Genomic DNA, 27,624 nt, shown 5'->3' with positions numbered 1-27,624 from the left:
GTACCTGCAAGGTGTTGCTTTTGATTTCACTTCATATCTCAATCTGAAGTGAAATATATCTTGCTCCAGTTTTGAGAAAACATTAAGGTGGTGTGAAAAACTGCAAATCTACATAGAAAGGGACCCGAATGTAGATGTTAGAAAAATGCAAAACAGAAAGGTTTCTTGTAAACTCCCACAAAAAAACAACCCAGTCCAGACAAGGTGGTGGTGGTGTTTTCACACCTTCACACAAGAGTTAACAAAGTTTTCTCACAGAAAGGAGGGTTCTTTTACTGACTGCTTCGTTGTTATATTAGTGAAGTGAAACCATCAGTTACGCTATAAGAAGAAGTGGTTAAATTCAGTTTCACCATGCAGGTTGAAAGTAACAGGAAACCATGTGACGTTGACAAGCTGCTGTCATACTGTGTAGTTAGAAAGATGGTGATGGGAATGTTTTTGTTTTTTTAACTCCCAAGATATTTTAATTTAGGAAATCCATTTCAAAGTCTTCTGATGGCAGAAACATTTTATACAGTTACGGATCGGGAGGGAAAAGTGCTTTTAGTCAATCTTTGTGGGGTTAAAATTCATTTAAAAGCTCAATGTTTATTGCATTATTTGGATTTACATTATAAAGTGCCTGCCTTTCAGCATAAAATGAACTGATGGCATTATATTACAGAAAACAAACATTCATTTAAGTGTATAAAATCTCATAGGTGCCTGTAAATGTAAGTTTATAGTTCTGTATATGGAAATTCTCTGTAAAACAGTTGAAGACAGATGTTTTCAGTTAGAACAAAGGTCCTAACCATGTAAGCAGAAATGTCATAACTTGTAGCCGAGTCCAGACCGGCTTATGTGACAGAACAAAGTCATGGAGAAACACATGCCCAGGACCTACCAACAGAAAAAACAAAATGAATGTGTTAGCCTACATGGTGTTATGGTATAGTTATGCAACACCATCCCAAATGGCACCCTATTCATCTGGTGAAAAGTAGTGCACTATATAGGGACTAGTGTGCCTTTTGGGACGCACACCATATTCCTTAGACGCTATTCAAGATGAGTAGTGTATAGGCCTCGCGCACTAGTCCCTATATATAATCCACTGCTTTTCACCAGATGAACCCATGGACCAGGTGACAAGATGCTTCTGGTCTGGAATACGTTTTTTTTTTTTTTTTTACGTGAATGCCAATATAAACCTATCACCGACACCCTGTATTAACTAGCAGGGAAGCTGATCATACCTCGATAATGCAGAGCATAATCACACCAACACCGGTGACTAGGAAGTTCTCCTCAAACCACACCTTCAGCTTATTGTAACAACCCTGAGATGAAGAGAAAATATCCTTATTGAGTGACATTGGCTATGTTTTTCTACAGTATTGTAGTTCATTTGAGGCTTGTTAATCATGAGAGGATATTGTATATGTGATGTCATACGGCCTCCCAGTATACTGGCGTCTTGGGACCACATGGGCTCTCTCGACAGCAGGACAGAGGCACTTTGTCCTTCCAGTCACTTGTGTTGTGGATCCCACAGCACTGGAACTAAATGTAATAGAATTGAGCATGAGAAAAGCAGTGTCATTTCATGTGCTACATATTTCCATTCAATTTTGTTCGGAACTATGGCAGGGTGAAAGAGGGGTCATCCAAGTTTCATTGTAAAGTTTAAGTGTTTCTCAATTCACACTCACCGTGACCTGAATGATGTCCCAGTCGTCCGTGTTTGTGGAATTCCCACCTTTAGTTGACTTCTTGGATTTCATCAGACTTTCTGTGAGATCCTTCTCTAGGAATTTGTCAATCTAAGCGCACATATTCATTTCTTAGCAGTATGAACGTCTCATAAAACACCATCTATCATCTTTGACCTTTCCTCACAACCCTGGCCCTCTCTCAACTCCTGATTTTCTTGTTATAAGTCCTCATTAGTAATGTATTAATGATCTCTTCCCTTCATTTTCTCTCACCCCTTAACCTCCTACCAACATCTGATGGTGCACCTGCTTTATCTTACCTCTTTCTCATATACCAGCAGTAGACAGGCTACAGTCAGTTCCACCAACATCAGAATGAACAGCAGGATGAAAAACTGCAAACCAAGAAAAACGGAATATATGCACATCCTTCTGGAAAATCCTTATGTTATCACGTTGCACGTTTAATGAATGATTGTACCTTGATCACTAAAAATAGGTTATTTATGAGTTTTTGTAAGTCAGTTTAAAGCAAGGACAGTGAATGAAGAGACTGATGTCTGATGAATACAAAGTAATGTCAAATATGTGAGACCTACAGTGATGAGGAGGCAGCGGTTCTCTTTAAGAGCCCCCAGGAACCCCAGGAAGGACACGCAAGTGATGATGATGCCCGTGATGAAGAGTGTGTTGGCCAGATTCAAGGTGGACAGGGTGGGGATGAGAGCAGAAACCTTGGTGTTCAACATCAGGAACACTCCAAAACCAAACACTGCCGTTCCACACATCTGACCCAAACACAACAACATGGCGTCAACATACATCATACAGAATATGGTGTCATATGACATAATTGTGTCCATATTAGGGCAGGCTTATCAGGAGGAGGCTGTCCTAAAATGCACCTTATACAGGATAAATGGAAATTGAAATATTGAACATGGGAAGGGTTGCATTGTGTACGTAACTTTCTAAATGTAATTCGTTACTTGTCCAAAATTGTAACCGTTTTTGATATCTTCCCCCCCTTAACCTTGAGGCATTAGAAGAAGACAAAATGTATCTGTGAAACACATTTTATGTGTCATCATAGTGGTCTCTGACTAGTGGTCAGACTCGCTCAGGTGGGACAAACTTCAACTTGTGCCTTTTTCAATGCTGATTTGAATGTCATTGAGAAAACAGAAAGGTGTCAATGTATTTTTTCTGAATTTAAAAGTAATCCAAGAAGTAATCATGTAGTTTTTACGAAGTACTGTATCTGTTTATCTGATTACAATATTTTTGCTTTTCACGTGACCAATTACTGTAATGCTTTTTGTAATCAGATTACATGTAACTGATTGCATGTAATCAGTTACTCCCCAACCCTGAATATAAATTTCAATCTCATTGAGGAAGTAAGAGTAGAAGGCTAATAGGTGAATGTTGGAGATACGTACAAAGCACAAGAAGTTAACCATACACATGGTGTATTTCAAACACTTGAGGCAATTTTGAGCCATTTCCCAGAAGTGCTTCCAGACCTGTAAAAAATAAACAAGAGACAGAAAAACACATATTATGCCAATACATCAATGATAAGCTTGTCTTTAACACAGAGGCCATGAGTGAAAACAGCAACATATACCACACAAATAAACAGCAACAATTGTTAAAAATAGTAATAACATCACTGAGTCAGATTTTTCTCTCTCCATCTGAAGATATTAGAAGGAACTGGGTACTGTTTGTGAGTGAGTAGCAAGGCCATCAAGTGTCACAGTGTGAGGAAATTAGCCTGCTGTATCTGGTTTACTTCCTTTAAATTTACCCATGGGACTCGGCTGAACATTTTGAAATGGTTTCATCATAGTTTTTAACATGTTTAGACCAATACAGTTTTGATTTCTATGGCAAACTCTGTAACGCTTCAGTTTTACAGATTGAATAGAGTCCTTATTCCTTAAGGAAAAATCAGTGAAAGTATACCAACATAAGTGTTTCGTCCCACTGCAGAGTGGAAATGTGGGTGGAATTGTACACCCACTCAATCACAGGAGGCTGCTAAGGGGAGGACGACTCATAATAGTGGCCGGAACAGAGCTAATGGAATGGAATGGAATCAAACACATGGAAACCGTGTGCTTGATGTACAGTACCAGTCAAAAGTTTGGACACACCTACTCATTCAAGGTTTTTCTTTATTTGTACTATTTTCTACATTGTACAATAAAAGTGAAGACATCAAAACTATGAAATAACACATGGAATCATGCAGTACCCAAAAACAAATCAAAATATATTTTATGTTTTAGATTCTTTAAAGTAACCACCCTTTGCCTTGCCTGGATGAGGTGACAGCTTCTGATAAGAGCGTCTGCTAAATGACTTAAATGTAAATGTAAATGTTGATGACAGCTTTGCACACTCTTGACATTCTCTCAACCAGCTTCATGAGGTAGTGGAATGCATGTCAACTAACAGGTGTGCCTTGTTAAAAGTTCATTTGTGGAATTTCTTTCCTTCTTAATGCATTTGAGCCAATCAGTTGTGTTGTGACAAGGTAGGGGTGGTAAACAGAGGATAGCCCTATTTGGTAAAACACCAAGCCCATATTATGGCAAGAAAAGCTCAAATAAGCAAAGAGAAACGACAGTCAATCATTACTTAAAGACATGAAGGTCAGTCAATTCAGAAAATGTCAAGAACTTTGAAAGTTTCTTCAAGTGCAGTCGGACAAACCATCAAGTGCCCTCATGGGGACCGCCACGGGAATGGAAGACCCAGAGATACCAGCCTCCGAAATTGCAGCCCAAATAAAATGCTTCGGAGTTCAAGTAACAGACGCATTTCAACATCAATTGTTCAAAGGAGACTGTGTGAATCAGGCCTTCATGGTCGAATTGCTGCAAAGAAATCACTACTAAAGGACACCAATAATAAGAAGAGACTTGCTTGGGCCAAGAAAGACAAGCAATGGACATTAGACTGGTGGAAATCTGTCCGTTAGTCTGTGTCCAAATTTGAGATTTTTTGTTCCAACCGCTGTGTCTTTGTGAGACGCAGAGTAGGTGAACGGATGATCTCTGCATGTGTGTTTCCTACCGTGAAGCATGGAGGAGGAGGTGTGATGGTGTGGGTGTACTTTGCTGGTGACACTGTCTGTGATTTATTTAGAATTAAAGGCACACTTGACCAGCATGGCTACAACAGCATTCTGAAACAATACGCCATTCTATCTGGTTTGCACTTAGTGGGACTGTCGTTTGCTTTTCAACAGGATAATGACCCAACACACCTCCAAACTGTGTAAGGGCTAGTTGACCAAGAAGGAGAGTGATGGAGTGCTGCATCAGATGACCTAGCCTCCACAATCCCCCGACCTCAACCCAATTGAGATGGTTTGGGATGAGTTGGACCGCAGCATGAAGGAAAAGCAGCCAACAAGTGCTCAGCATTTGTGGGAACTCCTTCAAGACTGTTGGAAAAGCATTCCAGGTGAAACTGGTTGAGAGAATGCCAAGAGTGTGCAAAGCTGTCTTCAGGGCCAAGGTCGGCTACTTTGAAGAATCTCAAATATAAAATAAATGTTGATTGGTTTAACACTTTTTTGGTTACTACATGATTCCATATGTGCTATTTCACAGTGATGTCTTCACTATTATTCTACAATGTAGAAAATTGTAAAAATAAAGAAAAACCATTGAATGAGTAGGTGTGTCCAAACTTTTGACTGGTACTGTATTTGATACCTTTCCACTAATTCCACTCCAGCCATTACCATAAGCCTGTCCTCCCATATTAAGGTGCCACCAACCTGTGCAATGTGTCTAACCCAAATGACACTTATCCTCTGACACCATGCTGTGTCTGTGATTATTAGCCATATTTAAATGTACCTCACTGAGCCAAACAACCTCTAAGGCTGAGTTTGCACAGGCAGCCCAAACATGATCTTTTTTTCACTAATTGGTCTTTTGACATATCACATGAGATCTTCTAACATCAAATCTTTTTCAGAGCTGATAGTGAAAACAATATCCGAATTTGGCTGCCGGTAGAAACACAGCCTAAGAATCCCCAAACTTCTTCATCTTTCTTGTTATATGATTTTACTGGAGAAATGTTGTTTTTATATTAAATATACATGTTTTCAATATATAACACTCCCAACATTTAATTTTAGATTATTCTCATAGGTTTGAGAATAATCTAGCGGAGGCGGCTGAGGGGAGGGCGGCTCGTAATAATGGCTGGAACGGAAAGAAAGAAATGGCATCATTGATACTGTTTCGCTTCAGCCATTACGACGAGCCCTTCCTCCCCAACTAAGGTGACACCAACCTCCTGTGCTTTTCATATACACATGACCAATTTCTCTTATCCCGTGATGTCTATTAGACTAGACACATCACTCATAACAATCTAAAGACAATCAAATGTCGTCACTCTTTTACAGGAAATGAAAGATAACTTCTCATTTAAATGAATACAATTGAGACATTGTACTTACCTTGTCAGTTGAAGTAGTAAAACAAGTTTAAATCAAGCCCGATACCCTTTACAATCCGTTGTGTAGAGGATGTACTGCACCTTTGACTTGGCTGTACTGGTACTTCCTGTTCTCAATTCAATCTACTTCCTTATTCTAGGGTATATTATGGTAAATCTATACTGAGAACTTGTGCAGGGTGTGCATTTCAAAATAGCACTGAGGGGAAAGACAAAATGACAACTTCTGTTACGCATTACCTACATTCCAGAGGAGGCTGGTGCGAGCAGGTTTGGGAGGAGGTGCTCATTGTAAAGGCTGGAATTAAATTAATGTTGTTTCCATGTGCTTTATGTGTTTGGTACCATTCCATTTATTCCATTCCAGCCATTACAATGAGCTCATCCTCCTATAGCTTTTCCCACCAGCCTCCTCTGCCACGTTTAGCGAAGATGTGAACCCTGTTCTCCCTTACGCTGAGGGAAATTTGGGCCTGTTGTTTTCTACCATAAAAAAACAATGTTCAGAAATACTTAATGAAGAAAAAGATTACTCATTGTTGTTTCAATCATACAGTATATGTACAGTGCATTCGGAAAGTATTCAGATCCCTTGACTTTCCACATTTTGTTACTTTACAGCCTTATTCTAAAATTGATTACATTATTTCTTTCCTCATTAATCTACACACAATATCCCATAATGACAAAGCGAAAACAGGTTATAATTTTTGCTATAACAAATACAAAACTGAAATGTACATACGTATTCAGACCCTGCTTTGAGACTTGAAATTGAGCTCAGGTGCATCCTGTTTCCATTGATCATCCTTGAGATGTTTCTACAACTTGATTGGGGTCCACCTGTGGTAAGTTCAATTGATTGGACATGATTTGGAAAGGCACATACCTGTCTACATAAGGTCCCACAGTTGACAGTGCATGTCAGAGCAAAAACCAAGCTATGAGTTCGAAGGAATTGTCCGTAGAGCTCTGAGACCAGATTGTGTCGAGGCACAGATTTGGGGAATCGTACCAAAACATTTTCTGCAGCATTGAAGGTCCACAAGAGCCCAGAGGCCTCCATCATTCTTAAATTAAGCAGTTTGGAACCACCCAGGCTCTTTCTAGAGCTGGCCACTCGGCTAATTTGAGCAAACAGGGGAGACAGGCTTTGTATCAGGGAGGTGACAAAGAACCCAATGGTCTCTCTGACAGAGCTCCAGAGTTCCTCTGTGGAGATGGGAGAACCTTCCAGAAGGACAGCCATCTCTGCAGCACCCCATCAATCAGGCCTTTATGGTAGAGTGGCAAGATGGAAGCCACTCCTCAGTAAAAGGCACATGATAGCCCGCTCTGAGTTTGCCAAAAGGCACCTAAAGACTCTCAGACTATGAGAAACAATATTCTCTGGTCTGATGAAACCAAGATTGAACTCTTTGGCCTGAATGCCAAGCGTCACGTCTGGACGAAACCTGGCACCATCCCTACGGTGAAGCATGGTTGTGGCAGCATCAAGCTGTGGGGATGTTTTTTAGCGGTAGGGATTAGGGGACTTTTTATTTTTATTTTTTTTATTTCACCTTTATTTAACCAGGTAGGCTAGTTGAGAACAAGTTCTCATTTGCAACTGCGACCTGGCCAAGATAAAGCATAGCAGTGTGAACAGACAACACAGAGTTACACATGGAGTAAACAATTAACAAGTCAATAACACAGTAGAAAAAAAAAAATGGGCAGTCTATATACAATGTGTGCAAAAGGCATGAGGAGGTAGGCGAATAATACAATTTTGCAGATTAACACTGGGGTGATAAATGATCAGATGGTCATGTACAGGTAGAGATATTGGTGTGCAAAAGAGCAGAAAAGTACATAAATAAATAAAAAAAAACAGTATGGGAATGAGGTAGGTGAAAATGGGTGGGCTATTTACCAATAGACTATGTACAGCTGCAGCGATCGGTTAGCTGCTCGGATAGCTGATGTTTGAAGTTGGTGAGGGAGATAAAAGTCTCCAACTTCAGCGATTTTGCAGTTCGTTCCAGTCACAGGCAGCAGAGTACTGGAACGAAAGGCGGCCAAATGAGGTGTTGGCTTTAGGGATGATCAGTGAGATACACCTGCTGGAGCGTGTGCTACGGATGGGTGTTGCCATCGTGACCAGTGAACTGAGATAAGGCGGAGCTTTACCTAGCATGGACTTGTAGATGACCTGGAGCCAGTGGGTCTGGCGACGAATATGTAGCGAGGGCCAGCCGACTAGAGCATACAAGTCGCAGTGGTGGGTGGTATAAGGTGCTTTGGTGACAAAAGCGGATGGCACTGTGATAGACTGCATCCAGTTTGCTGAGTAGAGTGTTGGAAGCCATTTTGTAGATGACATCGCGAAGTCGAGGATCGGTAGGATAGTCAGTTTTACTAGGGTAAGCTTGGCGGCGTGAGTGAAGGAGGCTTTGTTGCGGAATAGAAAGCCGACTCTTGATTTGATTTTCGATTGGAGATGTTTGATGTGAGTCTGGAAGGAGAGTTTGCAGTCTAGCCAGACACCTAGGTACTTATAGATGTCCACATATTCAAGGTCGGAACCATCCAGGGTGGTGATGCTAGTCGGGCATGCGGGTGCAGGCAGCGATCGGTTGAAAAGCATGCATTTGGTTTTACTCGCGTTTAAGAGCAGTTGGAGGACATGGAAGGAGTGCTGTATGGCATTGAAGCTCGTTTGGAGGTTAGATAGCACAGTGTCCAATGACGGGCCGAAAGTATATAGAATGGTGTCGTCTGCGTAGAGGTGGATCAGGGAATCGTCCGCAGCAAGAGCAACATCATTGATATATACAGAGAAAAGAGTCGGCCCGAGAATTGAACCCTGTGGCACCCCCATAGAGACTGCCAGAGGACCGGACAGCATGCCCTCCGATTTGACACACTGAACTCTGTCTGCAAAGTAATTGGTGAACCAGGCAAGGCAGTCATCCGAGAAACCGAGGCTATTGAGTCTGCCGATAAGAATATGATGATTGACAGAGTCGAAAGCCTTGGCGAGGTCGATGAAGATGGCTGCACAGTACTGTCTTTTATCGATGGCGGTTATGATATCGTTTAGTACCTTGAGCGTGGCTGAGGTGCACCCGTGACCGGCTCGGAAACCAGATTGCACAGCGGAGAAGGTACGGTGGGATTCGAGATGGTCAGTGACCTGTTTGTTGACTTGGCTTTCGAGAAGACCTTAGATAGGCAGGGCAGGATGGATATAGGTCTATAGCAGTTTGGGTCCAGGGTGTCTCCCCTTTGAAGAGGGGGATGACTGCGGCAGCTTTCAATCCTTGGGGATCTCAGACGATATGAAAGAGAGGTTGAACAGGCTGGTAATAGGGGTTGCGACAATGGCGGCAGATAGTTTCAGAAATAGAGGGTCCAGATTGTCAAGCCCAGCTGATTTGTACGGGTCTAGGTTTTGCAGCTCTTTCAGAACATCTGCTATCTGGATTTGGGTAAAGGAGAACCTGGAGAGGCTTGGGCGAGGAGCTGCGGGGGGGGCGGAGCTGTTGGCCGAGGTTGGAGTAGCCAGGCGAAAGGCATGGCCAGCCGTTGAGAAGTGCTTATTGAAGCTTTCAATAATCGTGGATTTATCGGTGGAGACCATGTTACCTAGCCTCAGTGCAGTGGGCAGCTGGGAGGAGGTGCTCTTGTTCTCCATGGACTTCACAGTGTCCCAGAACTTTTTGGAGTTGGAGCTACAGGATGCAAACTTCTGCCTGAAGAAGCTGGCCTTAGCTTTCCTGACTGACTGCGTGTATTGGTTCCTGACTTCCCTGAACAGTTGCATATCACGGGGGCTATTCGATGCTATTGCAGTCCGCCACAGGATGTTTTTGTGCTGGTCGAGGGCAGTCAGGTCTGGAGTGAACCAAGGGCTGTATCTGTTCTTGGTTCTGCATTTTTTGAACGGAGCATGCTTATCTAAAATGGTGAGGAAGTTACTTTTAAAGAATGACCAGGCATCCTCAACTGACGGGATGAGGTCAATGTCCTTCCAGGATACCCGGGCCAGGTCGATTAGAAAGGCCTGCTCACAGAAGTGTTTTAGGGAGCGTTTGACAGTGATGAGGGGTGGTCGTTTGACTGCGGCTCCGTGGCGGAGCTAGTCAGGATCGAGAGAAAGATGAACGGAGCAAAGTACAGAGAGATTCTTGATGAAGACCTGCTCCAGAGCGCTCAGGACCTCAGACTCGGGAAAAGGTTCACCTTCCAACAGGACAATAACCCTAAGCACACAGCCAAGACCATGCATGAGTGGCTTTGGGGCAAGTCTCTGAATGTCCTTGAGTGGCCCAGCCAGAGCCCAGACTTTAACCCGATCGAACATCTCTCATCTCCTGAAAATAGATGTGCAGTGACGCTCCCCATCCAAGCTGACAGAGCTTGAGAGGATCTGCAGAGAAGAATTGGAGAAATTCCAAAAATACAGGTGTGCTGAGCTTATAGCGTCATACCCAAGAAGACTCAAGACTGTAATCGCTGTCAAAGTAGGTTATTTACTCAGTCAAAGTACTGAGTAAAGCATCTGAATACTTATGTAAATGTGATATTTCTAAAAACCTGTTTTTGCTGTGTCATTATGGGGTATTGTGTGTAGATTGATGAGGGGATTTTAAAAAAAAATCTATTTTAGAATAAGGCTGTAATGTACATTTTTGGGGGAAAAGGTCAAGGGGTCTGAAGACTTTCCAAATGCATCCAGAATGACACGAGAGTAAGAGTAAAAAGGTTTTTATGCACATCCACATTTTTATTGCGAATCTATGGTTTAATAGACAGGTATGAGCAGTCAAGAATCCAGTTGATTAATGTTAATTTACCTGTGGTTTTGAAACAATCACAATAACATACATACATATTAGTCTCTAAGGTGCAATTCATTCAGAATGAAATTAAAACAGAACGATAGTGCAAATTCACAGGAGGCTGCTGAGGGAAGGACGGCTCATAATAATGGCCGAAACGGAGCAAATGGAATGGCATCAAACACATGTAAACCGTGCGTTTGATGTATTTGATACCATTCCACTAATTCCGCTCCAGCCATTACCATGAGCCCGTCGTCCTCAATTAAGGTGCCAGCAACCTCCTGTGCTCAAATTACTCAAAAGTGTCAATAGCAACTGTTCTTGCCAGTCTATTTTGTTAGATACTTGGTCATATGCTAAGTACTACTACTCATAACATTACTTCTCTCAGAAAGGTCAAATATAAACCCCAGAGGGGCCTTGTTGCTATTATAAACTGGTTACCAACGTAATTAGAGCAGTAAAAATACATGTACCCGTGTTATACAGTCTGATATACCGCAGCTGTCAGACAATCAGCATTCTGGGCTCGAACCACCCAGTTTATAATTACTCTGCGTTGAGTCGTGCATAAGAACAGCCCTTAGCCGTGGTATACTGGCCATATATCACACCCCCTCGTGCATTTTTGATTAATTATATACTGAGTGGTTCGAGCCCTGAGTGCTGATTGGCTGACAGCCATTGTATATCAGATCATATACCACGGGTATGACAAAGCATTTATTTTTACTGTTCTAATTAACGTTGGTAACCAGTTAATGAAAGCAATAAGGTACTCCGTGTTGCGTCCTGCATAGAAAGCCCTTCGCCATATATCACACCTCCTCGGGCCTTATTGCTTAAATAAACAACCAAACAAAAACTAAACATGTGAAGTAAAACGATATCCTTATTACATCTACATTTTGAGTCATTTAGCTGACGCTATTATCCAGAGCGACTCAGAGTGAGTGCATCGCAATGCTCTCCCGTGGGAATCAAACACACAATCCTGGCTTTGCGAGGGCCGTGCTCTACCAACTGAGCCACATAGGACATCAATACATCTTTGAGAATTTTCATGTATTAAAAAGCTCTACATAAATTAAATCTATTGTTATTTTGTCTCCTGTTAATGAGATCCTGTATTGCGTAATAAGCCAGTTGAAAGTCATGGGTTCTCCTTTTACTTGTAACCACATCCATTACGACTGAACTGGCAGAAGATGGGGATGGTGAAACACATGCAAATGAACTGCAAACAAGAACAAAAACATGTTTTGGATACATAGTCAGCACATTCTAACTCAGACCAAAGTACATACAGACTAAGGAAGAGGAAACAGGCTGGTGGTAACCATAAAAAGAATGACCGCTTGTATTTCTATAGTAATTACAGTGGGGCAAAAAAGTATTTAATCAGCCACCAATTGTGCAAGTTCTCCCACTTAAAAATGAGAGAAGCCTGTAATTTTCATCATAGGTACACTTCAACTATGACAGACAAAACGAGGAAACAAAATCCAGAAAATCACATTGTATGATTTTTTATGAATTTATTAGCAAATTATGGTGGAAAATAACTATTTGGTCACCTACAAACAAGCAAGATTTCTGGCTCTCACAGACCTGTAACTTCTTCTTTAAGAGGCTCCTCTGTCCTCCACTCGTTGCCTGTATTAATGGCACCTGTTTGAACTTGTTATCAGTATAAAAGACACCTGTCCACAACCTCAAACAGTCACACTCCAAACTCCACTATGGCCAAGACCAAAGAGCTGTCAAAGGACACCAGAAACAAAATTGTAGACCTGCACCAGGCTGGGAAGACTGAATCTGCAATAGGTAAGCAGCTTGGTTTGAAGAAATCAACTGTGGGAGCAATTATTAGGAAATGGAAGACATACAAGACCACTGATAATCTCCCTCGATCTGGGGCTCCACACAAGATCTCACCCCGTGGGGTCAAAATGATCACAAGAACGGTGAGCATAAATCCCAGAACCACACGGGGGGACCTAGTGAATGACCTGCAGAGAGCTGGGACCAAAGTAACAAAGCCTACCATCAGTAACACACTACGCCGCCAGGGACTCAAATCCTGCAGTGCCAGACGTGTCCCCCTGCTTAAGCCAGTACATGTCCAGGACCTTCTGAAGTTTGCTAGAGAGCATTTGGATGATCCAGAAGAAGATTGGGAGAATGTCATATGGTCAGATGAAACCAAAATATAACTTTTTGGTAAAAACTCAACTCGTCGTGTTTGGAGGACAAAGAATGCTGAGTTGCATGCAAAGAACACCATACCTACTGTGAAGCATGGGGGTGGAAACATCATGCTTTGGGGCTGTTTTTCTGCAAAGGGACCAGGACGACTGATCCGTGTAAAGGAAAGAATGAATGGGGCCATGTATCGTGAGATTTTGAGTGAAAACCTCCTTCCATCAGCAAGGGCATTGAAGATGAAACGTGGCTGGGTCTTTCAGCATGACAATGATCCCAAACACACCGCCCGGGCAACGAAGGAGTGGCTTCGTAAGAAGCATTTCAAGGTCCTGGAGTGGCCTAGCCAGTCTCCAGATCTCAACCCCATAGAAAATCTTTGGAGGGAGTTGAAAGTCCGTGTTGCCCAGCAACAGCCCCAAAACATCACTGCTCTAGAGGAGATCTGCATGGAGGAATGGGCCAAAATACCAGCAACAGTGTGTGAAAACCTTGTGAAGGCTAACAGAAAACGTTTGACCTCTGTCATTGCCAACAAAGGGTATATAACAAAGTATTGAGATAAACTTTTGTTATTGACCAAATACCTATTTTCCACCATAATTTGCAAATAAATTCAGACCTCTCTCATCTTTTTAAGTGGGAGAACTTGCACAATTGGTGGCTGACTAAATACTTTTTTGCCCCACTGTATATTCCTATGCTGGTAATCACATTGACCCAATTGAGAAAAGACGTAGAAGGTGATGTTTCCTGTACCTGTAGAATGAAAAGGGAGACGACACCTGCTCCAGTGCTTAGAAAGTTCCCCGCAAACCAGTTCCTGAGCTTCATATGGCAGCCCTGAAAGAGACAGAGGTAATATTGCTGTGGCTGTTTTTGATACTTCTTTTTTATTTTTTATTTTTTTAAGATGAAAATCTGCATCCAAAATGACACCCTATTCCCTTTTATAATGCACTATACATGTCCAGGGCCCATAGGGCTCTGGTCAAAAGCAGTGCACTATATAGTGAATAGGGTACCTTTTGGGATGTTGACAGAGAAACAAGCACACCTCCTGCCAGTTAGGTTGGGGGATGATGTTACAGGGGTTTTTGGTACAACAGGAGAGGGGCACGTTGCCCTCCCAGTCAGCCACGCCGTGGACCCCACAGCACCTGAACTAAACACATCAAACCCACTGGGTTACCACCCTGTAACAACATTGTCCAGGCAAGCAGAATGGAGAAATGTATTGGAATGTTATTGAGGTCTAGGTACAGCGTGTATTATGTATACAGTGCGATATGTATGAATTTACCGTTATACCTACTGAATACTCACAATATGCTGGACCACATCAAAGTCCTCTTTAATGGTTAAGTTCCCCTCTGACGTAGAATTCTTGTATGTCTCCAAGCTACGCATCAGGTCTTTCTCAAAGAAATTGTCAATCTGTATTGCAAACAGGTCACATGTTTACATGACTTCTACTAGCACCATTACCTTTATTTAGTCAATAGAAGTCATACGGACAGCAGAGAACCCTTTTAGATGTTTCTTACCTCCCTCTCGTACACCAGAAACACACAGGCCATGGCCAGCTCCACCAGCATCAAGATAAACAGCAGGATGAAAAACTGCAATTACAACGGATCCCGGATTACTCATAGACCATGGGCGCGTCCCAAATGGCACCTTTAGAGTGCACCACTTTTGACCGGGGGCTATAGAGTGCCATTTGGGACACAGGCTTACTGTGCATGGTCCCTGACAAATGACCTAATAAAAGAAAGAAAGAATATGTGTGCAGACTCACAGTGATGAGCATACAGCGGTTTTCCATCAGGGCCCCCATGATTCCCAGGAAACATACACACGTCACAATGGTACCCGTGACTACCAGGGTGTTGGCAGGGTATATGGGCCAGAAGGATGTGATGAGGGAGCCAAATCTAGAGTGCATCATCTGGAACTCTCCAAAACCCACGATGAAGGCACCACACAGCTTGGAAGACACAAGTGTAAAAGGCTTACTTTGGGGTCAAAAAGGGGAATACATGATCCAGTTCTACTCTCAAATTGTTGACATGAAAATGTTTAAATAACTTAGGAAAATCGTTTGTTTTGGTGACAGTATAGTAAAGAAAGTATCTTGAATAAAGTGATGTTTATGCTTTCATCCCCTCTACAGGCTGAGTTTGATATTACAGACGTCACCATTTTTTAGAGACCATAAAAGAGCATGATAACCTACCCAGCAGATGAAGTTGAGGAAGGTGACAAAACCTTTCAAGCAGTTCACACAGGGACGATTCATATTTCCTTATGGTGATGATCCCATCGACCTGAAGAAAAACACACAATTCAATATCATGTTGAACCGTTAGTGCTTACCGTTCATTTGATTGATAACAGGATGGGGGAGGAGCTAAAGGGTCAATCGAGGCTCAATAACATTTTAATCGATGGAATTGAGAACGTAAAGACTGAAGCTTGGCATAACACAGAATTCAAGGCCAATAAACTCCTGGCAGATCAACTCAAACTGGGCCCTAAACTCATCGAGATGGAGAGGGCACATATGAATGGGAATTTCTTCCCCGATGAACCCCCCCCCCCCCCCCCATGTGACTCAGCTATAGTCCACTGATTTGACACACACGCATACACACCACACCCATATTTACTCTACTTTGTTCATGTGTTTCACCTAACCACATGACCCAAACAAAACACATTGCTCTAAATGTCATACCCCTCTGAGGTCTTCAGTGGTGTTATGTGGACTGTGTCAATGTGCATTCCATAGGAAGTGCACCCGAACTAACAAAACTAACACAAATGTATGGTTGTATTGGACATGTAAGGCATGAACTATATTTAACCTTCATTTAACTAGACAAGTCAGTTAAGAGCACATTCTTTTTTCTAATGACGGCCTACCAAAATGCAAAAGACCTCCTGCGGGGACGGGGGCCTGGGACTAAAAATAAACACACATCACTACAAGAGAAACAACACAACACTACATAAAGAGAGACCTAAAACAACAACATAGCAAGGCAGCAAGCAACACATGACAACACAGCATGGCAGCGAAACATAACAACAACATGGTAGCAACACATCATAGTGGTAGCAACACAACATAGTGGCAGCACAAAACATGGTACAAACATTATAGGGCACAGACAACAGCACACAGGTTAAGAAGGTAGAGACAACAATACATCACACAAAGCAGCCACAGCAGTCAGTAAGTGTGTCCATGATTGAGTCTATGAAGGAAGAGATTGAGATAAAACTGTCCAGTTTCAGTGTTTGTTGCAACTCGTTCCAGTCGCTAGCTGCAGCGAACTGAAAAGAGGAGCGACCCAAGGATGTGTGTGCTTTGGGGACCTTTAACAGAATGTGACTGGCAGAATGGGTGTTGTATGTGGAGGATGAGGGCTGCAGTAGATATCTCAGATAGGGGGGAGTGAGGCCTAAGAGGGTTTTATAAATAAGCATCAACCAGTTGGTCTTGTGACGGGTATACAAAGACCACAAGTTTACAGAGGATTATAGAGTGCAGGGATGTGTCCTATAAGGAGCATTGGTGGCAAATCTGATGGCCGAATGGTAAAGAACATCTAGCCGCTCGAGAGCACCCTTACCTGCCGATCTATAAATTATGTCTCCGTAATCTAGCATGGGTAGAATGGTCATCTGAATCAGGGTTAGTTTGGCAGCTGGGGTGAAAGAGGAGCGATTACGATAGAGGAAAACAAGTCTAGATTTAACTTTAGCTTGCAGCTATGATATGTGCTGAGAGAAGGACAGTGCATCATCTAGCCATACTCCCAAGTTCTTGTATGACGTGACTACGTCAAGCTCTAAACTATCAGAGGTAGTAATAACACCTGTGGGAAGAGGGGCATTCTTCTTACCAAACCACATGACCTTTGTTTTGGAGGTGTTCAGGACAAGGTTAAGGGTAGAGAAAGCTTGTTGGACACTAAGAAAGCTTTGTTGTAGAGCATGTAACACAACATCCGGGGAGGGGCCAGCTGAGTATAAGACTGTATCATCTGCATATAACTGGATGAGAGAGCTTCCTACTGCCTGAGCTATGTTGATGTAAATTGAGAAGAGCACGGGGCCTAGGATTGAGCCTTAGGGTCTCCCTTGGTGACAGGCAGTGGCTGAGACAGCAGAGTTTCTGACATTATACACTGCACACTTTGAGAGAGGTAGTTAGCAAACCAGGCCAAAGACCCCTCAGAGACACCAATACTCCTTAGCTGGCTCACAAGAATGGAATGGTCTACTCTATCAAAAGCTTTGGCCAAGTCAATGAAATTAGCAGCACAATATTGCTTAGAATCAAGGTCAATGGTGACATCATTGAGGACCTTTAAGGTTGCAGTGACACATCCATAACCTGAGCGGAAACCAGATTGCATACCCAAGAGAATATTATAGACATCAAGAAAGCCAGTCAGTTGATTATTGACAAGTTTTTCCAACACTTTTTATTTTTTTATTTAACTAGGCAAGTCAGTTAAGAACAAATTCTTATTTTCAATGACGACCTAGGAACAGTGGGTTAACTGCCTTGTTCAGGGGCAGAACGACAGATTTGTACCTTGTCAGCTGGGGTATTCGAACCTGCAACCTTTTGGTTACTAGCCCAATCCTCTAACCACAGAGCAAAATAGAAATAGGCCTATAACAGATAGGATCAGCTCGATCTCCCCCTTTAAATAAAGGAGCTGGCTGCCTTCCAAGCAATGGGAACCTCCCCAGAAAGGAAAGACAGGTTAAGAAGGTTGGAGATAGGCTTGGCGATTTAAGGGGCAGCAACCTTAAAGAAGAAAGAATCTAAACCATCTGATCCAGATGTTTTTTGGGGGTCAAGTTTAAGCAGCTGCTTTTGCACCTCAGACTCAGTGACTGCTTGCAGGGAGAAACTTTGTAGCGGGGCAGGGGAAAAAGAGGGAGAAGCATCGGGGATAGTCACATTAGAATGGGTGGGAGATGAGGAAATGTTGAACGGGCAAGGAGGCATAGCGGAGTCAGATAGGTAAAAAAAATAAGTGGTAATTGGATGCCTCTTTCGGCCACCCGATTCTGACATTAGTAGTTTCATTGTTATCCTTACATCAACCTTGGATTTGATTCATAAGGAAGATAAAAATGTGTTTTCTATTTGGTTATTACAACATAAATGTATTTAAAATTGAGAAGCACTCACTGACATCTGACTTTTTGAATACTTTAGACTCCAGATATCTGTATCCCCTCATCTATAAGCCCACAAGAGAGACCAGTACATCTGTCATCCTTATTGATACTATTTGTATAAAGTCTTTGAATAATGTGGTATACTTTATACAGGTATATTTTATACTGACATTTTCTGCACACTTCCCAATTGTCCACTTCTCATTGGCAGCTTGAAATAAACAGATGGGAATGATTGGTAGCATTACATGTAGAATATTTAACTAAAGTAATTGTAAGCGCTTTAAGTTGATTAATAATATTTCATGAGAAAATGTTTGTAATCAGGCCGATGTAGAGTCTGCTTACCAGACTTTTCTCACATCTTCCAACTCTGTATTTCACCACTGATTTCCCTTTTTTTTTTGGGGGGGGGGGGGGGGGTTAGAAGATCAGCTTTAATATTGCAGATAGATTGTAGCTTCCATCAATGTAATTGTCTGCATAATTTCCAGTCCCTTATACACTGCCTTGCGAAAGTATTCGGCCCCCTTGAACTTTGCGACCTTTTGCCACATTTCAGGCTTCAAACATAAAGATATAAAACTGTATTTTTTTGTGAGGAATCAACAACAAGTGGGACACAATCATGAAGTGGAACGACATTTATTGGATATTTCAAACTTTTTTAACAAATCAAAAACTGAAAAATTGGGCGTGCAAAATTATTCAGCCCCCTTAAGTTAATACTTTGTAGCGCCACCTTTTGCTGCGATTACAGCTGTAAGTCGCTTGGGATATGTCTCTATCAGTTTTGCACATCGAGAGACTGACATTTTTTCCCATTCCTCCTTGCAAAACAGCTCGAGCTCAGTGAGGTTGGATGGAGAGCATTTGTGAACAGCAGTTTTTTGTTCTTTCCACAGATTCTCGATTGGATTCAGGTCTGGACTTTGACTTGGCCATTCTAACACCTGGATATGTTTATTTTTTAACCATTCCATTGTAGATTTTGCTTTATGTTTTGGATCATTGTCTTGTTGGAAGACAAATCTCCGTCCCAGTCTCAGGTCTTTTGCAGACTCCATCAGGTTTTCTTCCAGAATGGTCCTGTATTTGGCTCCATCCATCCTCCCATCAATTTTAACCATCTTCCCTGTCCCTGCTGAAGAAAAGCAGCCCCAAACCATGATGCTGCCACCACCATGTTTGACAGTGGGGATGGTGTGTTCAGGGTGATGAGCTGTGTTGCTTTTACGCCAAACATAACGTTTTGCATTGTTGCCAAAATGTTCCATTTTGGTTTCATCTGACCAGAGCACCTTCTTCCACATGTTTGGTGTGTCTCCCAGGTGGCTTGTGGCAAACTTTAAACAACACTTTTTATGGATATCTTTAAGAAATGGCTTTCTTTATTTTTTTTGAGCAGTGTATATATATATGTTTTTAAATATATACAGGACCAGTCAAAAGTTTGGGCACACCAACTCATTCAAGGGTTTTTCTTATTTCCTACATTGTAGAATAATAGAGAAGACTTTAAAACTATGAAATAACACATATAGAATCATGTATTAACCAAAAAAGTTAACAAATCAAAATATATTTGAGATTCTTCAAAGTAGCCACCCTTTGCCTTGATGACAGCTTTGCACACTCTTGGCATCCTCTCAACCAGATTCATGAGGTAGTCACCAGGAAAGCATTTCAATGAACAAATGTACCTTGTTTAAAGTTCATTTGTGGAATTTCTTTCCTTCTTAATGCATTTGAGGTAATCAGTTGTGTTGTGACAAGATAGGGGTTGGCATACAGAAGATAGCCCTATTTGGTAAAAGACCAAGTCCATATTATGACAAGAACAGCTCAAATAAGCAAAGAGAAATGACAGTCCATCATTACTTTAAGACATGAATGTCAGTCAATCCGGAAAATTGAAAGACCTTTGAAAGTTTCTTCAAGTTCAGTTGCAAAAACCATCAAGCGGTATGATTAACCTGGCTCTCATGAGGACAGCCACAGGAAAGGAAGACCCAGAGTTACCTCTGCTGCAGAGGACAAGTTCATTAGAGATAGATAGAGATAGATAGAGACCAGCCTCAGAAATTGCAGCCCAAATAAATGCTTCAGAGTTCAGGTGACAGCCACATCTCGACATCAACTGTTCAGAGGAGACTGCGTGAATCAAGCTTTCATGGTCGAAATGCTGCAAAGATACCACTACTAAACGACACCAATAAGAAGAAGAGACTTGCTTGGCCAAGAAACACAACCAATGGACATTAGAAAATGTGTCCTTTGGTTGGAGTCCAAATTTGGAGTCCCACAGTGAAGCATGAAGGAGGAGGTGTGATGGTGCTTTACTGGTGACACTGTTGGTGATTTATTTAGAATTCAAGGCACATTTAACCAGCATGGTTACCACAACATTCTGCAGCAATACGCCATCCCATCTGGCTTGCGCTTTGCGGGACTATACTTTTTTTCCCAACAGGACAATGACCCAACACACCTCCAGGCTGTGTGAGGGCTATTTGACCAAGAAGGAGAGTGATGGAGTGCTACATCAGATGACCTGGCCTCCACAATCACTCGACCTCAACCCAATTGAGATGGTTAGGGATGAGTTTGACCGCAGAACACTTTTTTTGGTTACTACATGATTCTATATGTGTTATTTCATAGTTTTGGTGTCTTCACTACTATTCTACAATGTAGAAAATAGTAAAAATAAAGAAAACCCCTGGAATGAGTAGGTGTCCAAACTTTTGACTGGTAGTGTATATGCAGCGGTGAGAACAAGTATTTGATACACTGCCGATTTTGCAGTTTTTCCTACTTACAAAGCATGTAGAGGTCTGAAATTGTTTATCATAGGTACACTTCAACTGTGAGAGACAGAATCTAAAACAAAAATCCAGAAAATCACATTGTATGATTTTTAAGTAATTAATTTGCATTTTATTTTGCAAACCCTTCCCCTAATTGGAATAAACTAATGAACAACAACACTAAGGCTTATACACACTATATACATTTGACAGACACAATGTATTTTACAATAGTTACATTTGGTTTGTTTTTAGTCCGTCTTCTGCCCTTCTTTTCTTTTATTTGCCATATATATCTTTAACTGTGCTGTTTCACAAAAGTTCTGAACCTACATACATTTGACAGACACAGATCCTTTTACATTTGTTATCTTATTAATCCCATCCTTCAGCTCCATTCAACTCCTCCCATCTATCTCTCAACATCATCCATTTTGGATTTCTAATTGCCATATATTTTTCAACTGTGCTGTGATGCTTCACAAAAGTTCCGAACCTTTCTATTCTCATAGTTTCTACAGATATAAATTAAAGATTAACATTTTTGCTAAAAGTATTATTCAAATTATTGATCGATTGACTATGTCTTTTCAAATCACCCACTATTGCGATCTGCAGCGTTAGCTCCGGGTAAATGTTGAAATTCTTCAGCCATTTCTGGACCTGTGACCAAGAACAAGCTACATATGGACAATACCTAAATAAATAATCTAATCTAATCTAATCACTCTGTCTCTTCGCAGCAAAATCTGCAGAGCTGGGAAGGTTGTATCCCCCATATATATAACATTATTTTGGTTGCAAAAATGTTGTATAATAATTTAAATTGAAAAATTATAGATTTAGAATCTGGCGTCATTTTGCATATCAGTTCATAAACCATGTGCCATGGAATTGGTACATCAAACTATTTTTCAATCTATATAGCACAGCTGTCAATTCTTTGGTCCGTATATGAAACTGGTATATCCTTTTATTTATCACAATTAACCAATTTTGGTCTTTAATGCACAGCCAACATACAAGTTCCTTACTTTTCCCCCCTTCCACTTGCCTCAATTTACATTTCCATATATTTTTGTTAGCTGTATGTGTGACATAACTCCACCAGTCCTATTTATGATATTGTTTACACAGATTATACATTTTTTACATTTTTTATCAAAAATCATTTTTATTTAATCAATTTGTATATTTGAGTTTAACCACAATATGTGTTATATTATTTGTTCAGGCTTAGTTAAACCACATAAGAGAGGAGCAGAAAGGTTCTGGAAACATTGGTTTTACATCCGGTCTCAAAGAATTCTCATTAAAAAAAAAAAAAATTGTAGAAAAGGTTTCTCACAAATCCCTCTCCTTTGATTTCTGCAAATTACTAAAAGTATAATGACAAATTTACTCACCTACTTCAGATATCCCAAAAATATATTTTACTAACAAATTCCAAGTATCCTTAAATAATATAAATTCTACTTGGAAAATCATTAATTAACTGTTGAACAAGGAAAAGGCATCTACAACTATCCCATCTCAATGTATTGTTGGAAATAAGACCTACAGTGATCCTGATGTTATTTCATGTGAATTTAATAACCTTTTTGTGAATGTGGGTTCCTCCATCAAAGTAAATTGAAAATTGATGGAAATCCCTTGGATTACATTTCCCTTCTCTGCTTCAATTTGATCCTCCTGAGGTAATGGAGGTGTAAAGGTAATTGGTAACTTAAAGATATCAGCTGCAAGTCATGATGAGATTGGTGCCTCTTTGGTGAAATCAGTGTCTTCCTCGATCACTGAGCCTCTAACGTATACCTTCACCAAATCTATGCAAACTGGTACTGTTCCTACAGATTTAAAAATTGCCAAAGGTTTATAAATCTGGGGATCCAAGATCTCTGACAAATTATCGCCCAATATCTGTACTACCACGTTTTTCTAAAATCATAGAAAAACATGGTGTATAAGAGAATGTTGAAACATTTAAATCAACAGCATTCTATATGAGCACCAATAAAGTTGTGCAAAAACTACTCCACAGATATGGCTCTTTTGCAACTTGTGGATAAAATATTTACAGCCCTTAACAGCAATGAAAGGAAAAGGAAAGGGGGATACCTAGTCAGTTGTACAACTGAATGCATTCAACTGAAAATGTGTCTTCCACATTTAACCCAACCCCTCTGAATCAGATACATTCTTGGCAACTTTTTAAATGTATCCAAAGCGTTTGACAGGATTGATCATGAAATATTACTTTCTAAATTGCATTATTATCGTTTTCATTAATATACATATAATTGGTTATATCGTTATGTTTATGATAGAGAACAATTTGTTTATGCAAACGGCTGTGCATCTATGTAAAAAGAGAGCCAGAATCTCAGCTGATGGGAATGAAATGGAACACTAGATTCTTTGGAGTTCTAATTGATAAAAAAATATCCTGGAAAGATCATATTAAAAAATTCTGCAGCAAAGTGATAATCTGTTGGTATCATCAGAAAGATTAGTGGTTTGGTAGATAAGGCTCGCTTCCTAACTCTATACTACAGCTTAATTTACCCATATCTCATTTACTGTAATATTGTCTGGGCCAGTACATATAACTCCTACCTACAAAGTACTCATACAAAATACATTTGCAAAACTAGCCACCTCTAATTACTTATCTCCATCTGCAGCCTTTGTTGAAGATACTCAATATCTTGTCTATGTAAATCAAGTCATATTTGTCACATGTACAGGCGTACTGTGAAACGCTTACTTACAAGCCCTTAACCAACAATGCAGCACAAGAAAGAAAGTTAATCAAATATTTACTAAAGTAAAATATCTAATCAATCAAAATGTAACACAATAAATGTACATAACAATAACAAGGCTATATACAGGGGGTACCGGTACCGAGTCAATGTACAGGTTAGTCGAAGTAATTTGTAAAGTGACTATGCATAGATAATAAACAGAGAGTAGAAGCAGTGTAACAACAAAGGGGGGAGGGGGGTTAATGTAAATAGTCCAGGTGGCCATTTGATTAGTTGTTCAGAAGTCTTATGGCTTGGGGGTAGAACTGTTAAGAAGCCTTTTGGTCCTAGACTTGGTGCTCTGGTACCGCTTGCCGTGCGGTAGCAGAGAGAACAGTCTATGACTTGGGCGACTGGGCTTTCCTCGGACACCGCCTAGTATATATGTCCTGGATGTCAGAAAGCTTGGCCCCAGTGATGTACTGGGCCGTACGCACTAGCCTCTGTAGTGCCTTTACGGTCAGATGCCGAGCAGTTGCCATACCAGGCGGTGATGCAGCTGGTTAGGATGCTCTCGATGGTGCAGGTTGTTGTCCTGGGACCACTTTGCCTGGTCTCTGACCTCCCCCCTATAGGCTGTTTCATCGTTGTTGGTGATCCGGCCTACTGTTGTGTCGTCAGCAAACCTAATGATGGTGTTGGAGTCGTGCTTGGCCACGCAGTCATGGGTGAATAGGGACTACAGGAGGGGACTAAGCACACGCCCCTGAGGGGCCCCAGTGTTAAGGGTTAGCGTGGCAGATGTGTTGTTGCCTACCCTTACCACCTGGGGGGGGCGGCCCGTCAGGAAGTCCAGGATGCAGTTGCAGAGGGAGATGTTCAGTCCCAGGGTCCTTAGCTCTCTCAATAACTTGATGACATTAATGTACGCCAATTATGAATTTTAAAAGACAAATACTCATACCTCCCAGACAGTTGACCTAAACCACTCAAAGGATTCTTCCAAGTTTATTTTGAAATCCATCTATATAACACAGTCTTGTGATAACCTTCATCCTCCACACTGCCGCACCTCACATAGTCAATTCTCTATCAGATACATAGGTACCATACTCTGGAATTCTTATCTTCACATTGCCAAAACCTCATCATCCCTCAATAACAACCGAACACTGGGGGTCAGCCTGATGAACCAAACTACTCAGTAATCTCCTCCATATAGCCCAACTCTCTCACACACATTTAAACAAAACATACTTTTTTTGTGATTGCTGATCGGTTCATTTGTACATTTATGATTAGTGGGTTTTGGTATCTGTTTTAAAGCTTTTTTACATTTTTGTTCATATGTATTGTATTTTGTTTTTTTTGTAGTGTGGTTTTTATATAATCCCGTGGGCTTCCAACCACACCTGCATGCCTTTAAAAAAATGTTTTATCTATATTATTGTTGTTTATCACTTATTTTCTTCGGTGCAAATAAATGAAACAGGATACAAAATGTCTAATCCCGCTTTAGAGTAGAAAAGCAGTTGATTCAAGTGACCATGACTACTCCTCATGTCTGATGGTTGAAGTGTTGACAAGACAGCACTGTTTGGTATGACAACAATGAGCACGGTGCCTGACCTATCCAAACATGTTATAGCCCCACTCCTATGCAAAGTATTGTTCCAAGCACATTTTCTATTTCATTTAACATTTAAATTGCCATCGAGACTTCCTATTCATTGCAGGATTTACCATTACAGAGCAATGACTAACAATTACACATTTTCAGAGCTTGTTGCAGTTCTTTTAAAGTCCAGATATACTTTGTACAATAAGATATTTTTCATCTACTTCAAATCTAAGTAATTGTGCTGGTTTTAAATAACATAACTTTTAAACATCTCAGTAAATTCTACAGTAAATATCTCTCTATATATATATTTTTTTTTAAATCAACGAAGAGGACACAGTACCTTACAAACAAAATGATCAAAAGTAATCCACAATGTTCCCTCAGTTAAAACAGCAGATATAATACCTGTGTACCATTGGTGTGACACTGAACCTTCTGGGTGTTGAAAGGTAAGGGCTGGAGCCTGGTGGCATAAGAGTGAAAGAAAAGAGTCAAAATGGGAACAATGCGGTGAGCAGACTGACACCTAAGTGTACTACCTGACAGACAGGAGAGCCCGCCCCACTATACACAGCGTCAAAATGTTTTAAGTTACAACAAGTAAATGCCAGAACAGTGAATAATGAATAGACTGTATGCAAATACTGTAGATGGCAAGGACCTGCCTTTTCTATACATTTACAGAGTTTGAGTGGACTGGAAGGAGTCCCTTTCACCTGATCATCTATTGGATGCCAGATTATCTACTGTTAACAGAAACACCAGTCATCGTCACCTCCCGTCCTTGGCTAAAGAGGTAATTACTTAGTTTACAGTATTAATTACCAACGTAAAAAATATATATTTTATCCATACATAACCGGAGTATGCCTCCTTCTTTACCTAGTCACACCAGTCTAAGAACACTAAGAGGGGTAAATAGACATTTGGCAAAGGAGGACGTTTCCAAATGAGAAAGAATGTCATAGACATTTTTATTAAAAAAAAAAGATTTGACACAAGAGCACTACAGTGCACATTCTCCTCATATAGACCAACAAGATAATATTTTACAACTGTAGATTTCCAAGAATTTTACATTTTGACAGAAGCCAAACAGCATTCACATTTTCATTACACCAAAATAAAGATTGAAATAGTCACGTTTGCGTCGCTTCAAGATGTTTTATGACACGATAAATGACTCTCATTCCACACAGTCCCAAACATAATTAACTATAGATGTCAACATTAAAGAAAACCTTTTGGGTTAAAACAGCACATCGGGCCCTATCTATTCGAGCTTCATCATGAACTGACAGAAATACAGCGCTGGAGTTTCACACCCTTTTGGGGGCCCTAGGGGAGATTTGCCATGGGGTGTAGAGAAAACGTTGCAGTTTTAAAGCTAGTTTTTTGCAATTCTATACATTTTGCCATGAGGCGGAGATACATTTTAGACATTTTAAAAGGAATTTCCTGAAATACCACACATTTTTCCATGACATGGCATGTAAATATGATATTTGAGTGACTAGGGGCTCCCTGGAGGTCAGGGCCCCTGGGGCTTGATTTATCAAGGTGTGTGCACAACAACAACAAAGAAAAGCCTCCAAACCTGCATACTTCAGTTTTCCCGCAAAGGTATTTATCCATTTTGAACATGACAGGAAAGTGGGCCTATATTCACACAAATCTCAAACCACACACACAACTAGTGGTTGATCAACTGTATTGCGAGCAAATATTGCTATTTTGGGGAAAATGGAGGTATTTGATGCATGGGAATTATAACAATGGTAGGCTAATAAAAACATTAAAAAGCAGGCCTAATGATAAAACAGATGCAGTTAATAAGCAGATCACATATCACCATGATGTCTAATATGTTTATTTTATGCAAAAGGAGGGTATATCCAGTGTTTGGCACTTGCTATAGGCGGCATGCATTTTTTTTCCTGAAAAATATTAAAACATTCTGCCCACGCCTCTACAGAAATGTGATCAAATTTGCCATTGTGCTTT

The 27,624-nt window shown here is 40.9% G+C and overlaps 2 protein-coding genes across 5 annotated transcripts; both read right to left on the bottom strand.

Annotated features, from left to right (window-relative positions):
- Positions 1-571: 571 nt before the first annotated feature.
- LOC115111810 (leukocyte surface antigen CD53-like) lies at positions 572-6,322 on the bottom strand. Its single transcript, XM_029638258.2, has 8 exons — positions 6,196-6,322; positions 3,143-3,226; positions 2,300-2,488; positions 2,021-2,095; positions 1,698-1,808; positions 1,441-1,548; positions 1,242-1,325; positions 572-885 (listed from the first exon to the last, which is right to left on the bottom strand). Exons 2-8 carry the CDS (start codon positions 3,203-3,205, stop codon positions 814-816), a joined length of 702 nt encoding a protein of 233 aa, XP_029494118.1. The 5' UTR covers positions 3,206-3,226; positions 6,196-6,322; the 3' UTR covers positions 572-813.
- A 4,608-nt stretch (positions 6,323-10,930) lies between these two features.
- LOC115111808 (leukocyte surface antigen CD53-like) lies at positions 10,931-26,468 on the bottom strand. Of its 4 annotated transcripts, none has more exons than XM_029638253.2 (8): positions 25,961-26,468; positions 15,468-15,558; positions 15,030-15,218; positions 14,776-14,850; positions 14,555-14,665; positions 14,286-14,393; positions 13,988-14,071; positions 10,931-12,260 (listed from the first exon to the last, which is right to left on the bottom strand). In XM_029638253.2, the coding sequence occupies exons 2-8, from the start codon at positions 15,528-15,530 to the stop codon at positions 12,192-12,194; spliced, it is 699 nt and encodes a 232-aa protein (XP_029494113.1). In that variant the 5' UTR covers positions 15,531-15,558; positions 25,961-26,468; the 3' UTR covers positions 10,931-12,191. The 4 variants fall into 4 exon arrangements, 3 of the variants coding, with proteins under 3 accessions (XP_029494113.1, XP_029494112.1, XP_029494116.1); XM_029638252.2 differs by having other exon boundaries at positions 26,026-26,468; XM_029638256.2 differs by having other exon boundaries at positions 26,034-26,468.
- Between the last annotated feature and the right edge of the window lie 1,156 nt (positions 26,469-27,624).

The sequence above is a fragment of the Oncorhynchus nerka genome, linkage group LG27, assembly GCF_034236695.1.
Source record: "Oncorhynchus nerka isolate Pitt River linkage group LG27, Oner_Uvic_2.0, whole genome shotgun sequence".
Lineage (NCBI taxonomy): Eukaryota > Metazoa > Chordata > Actinopteri > Salmoniformes > Salmonidae > Oncorhynchus > Oncorhynchus nerka.
Note: the sequence above shows the minus strand (reverse complement) of the source record. Positions and strands in the feature narration are given on the sequence as shown.

What these genes read in the sequence shown, in the direction of transcription:
- LOC115111810 (XM_029638258.2), bottom strand. Translation starts at nt 3,205, where the DNA reads ATGGCTCAAAATTGCCTCAAGTGTTTGAAATACACCATGTGTATGGTT. An exon ending in TGCTGGTATATGAGAAAGAG is followed by an intron (nt 1,809 to 2,020) that starts GTAAGATAAAGC and finishes ATGTGCGCTTAG; the next exon opens with ATTGACAAATTCCTAGAGAA. An exon ending in TTATGCTCTGCATTATCGAG is followed by an intron (nt 886 to 1,241) that starts GTATGATCAGCT and finishes TTCTGTTGGTAG; the next exon opens with GTCCTGGGCATGTGTTTCTC.
- LOC115111808 (XM_029638253.2), bottom strand. Translation starts at nt 15,530, where the DNA reads ATGAATCGTCCCTGTGTGAACTGCTTGAAAGGTTTTGTCACCTTCCTC. An exon ending in TTCTGGTGTACGAGAGGGAG is followed by an intron (nt 14,666 to 14,775) that starts GTAAGAAACATC and finishes TTTGCAATACAG; the next exon opens with ATTGACAATTTCTTTGAGAA. An exon ending in TCTCCCTTTTCATTCTACAG is followed by an intron (nt 12,261 to 13,987) that starts GTACAGGAAACA and finishes TCTTGTTTGCAG; the next exon opens with TTCATTTGCATGTGTTTCAC.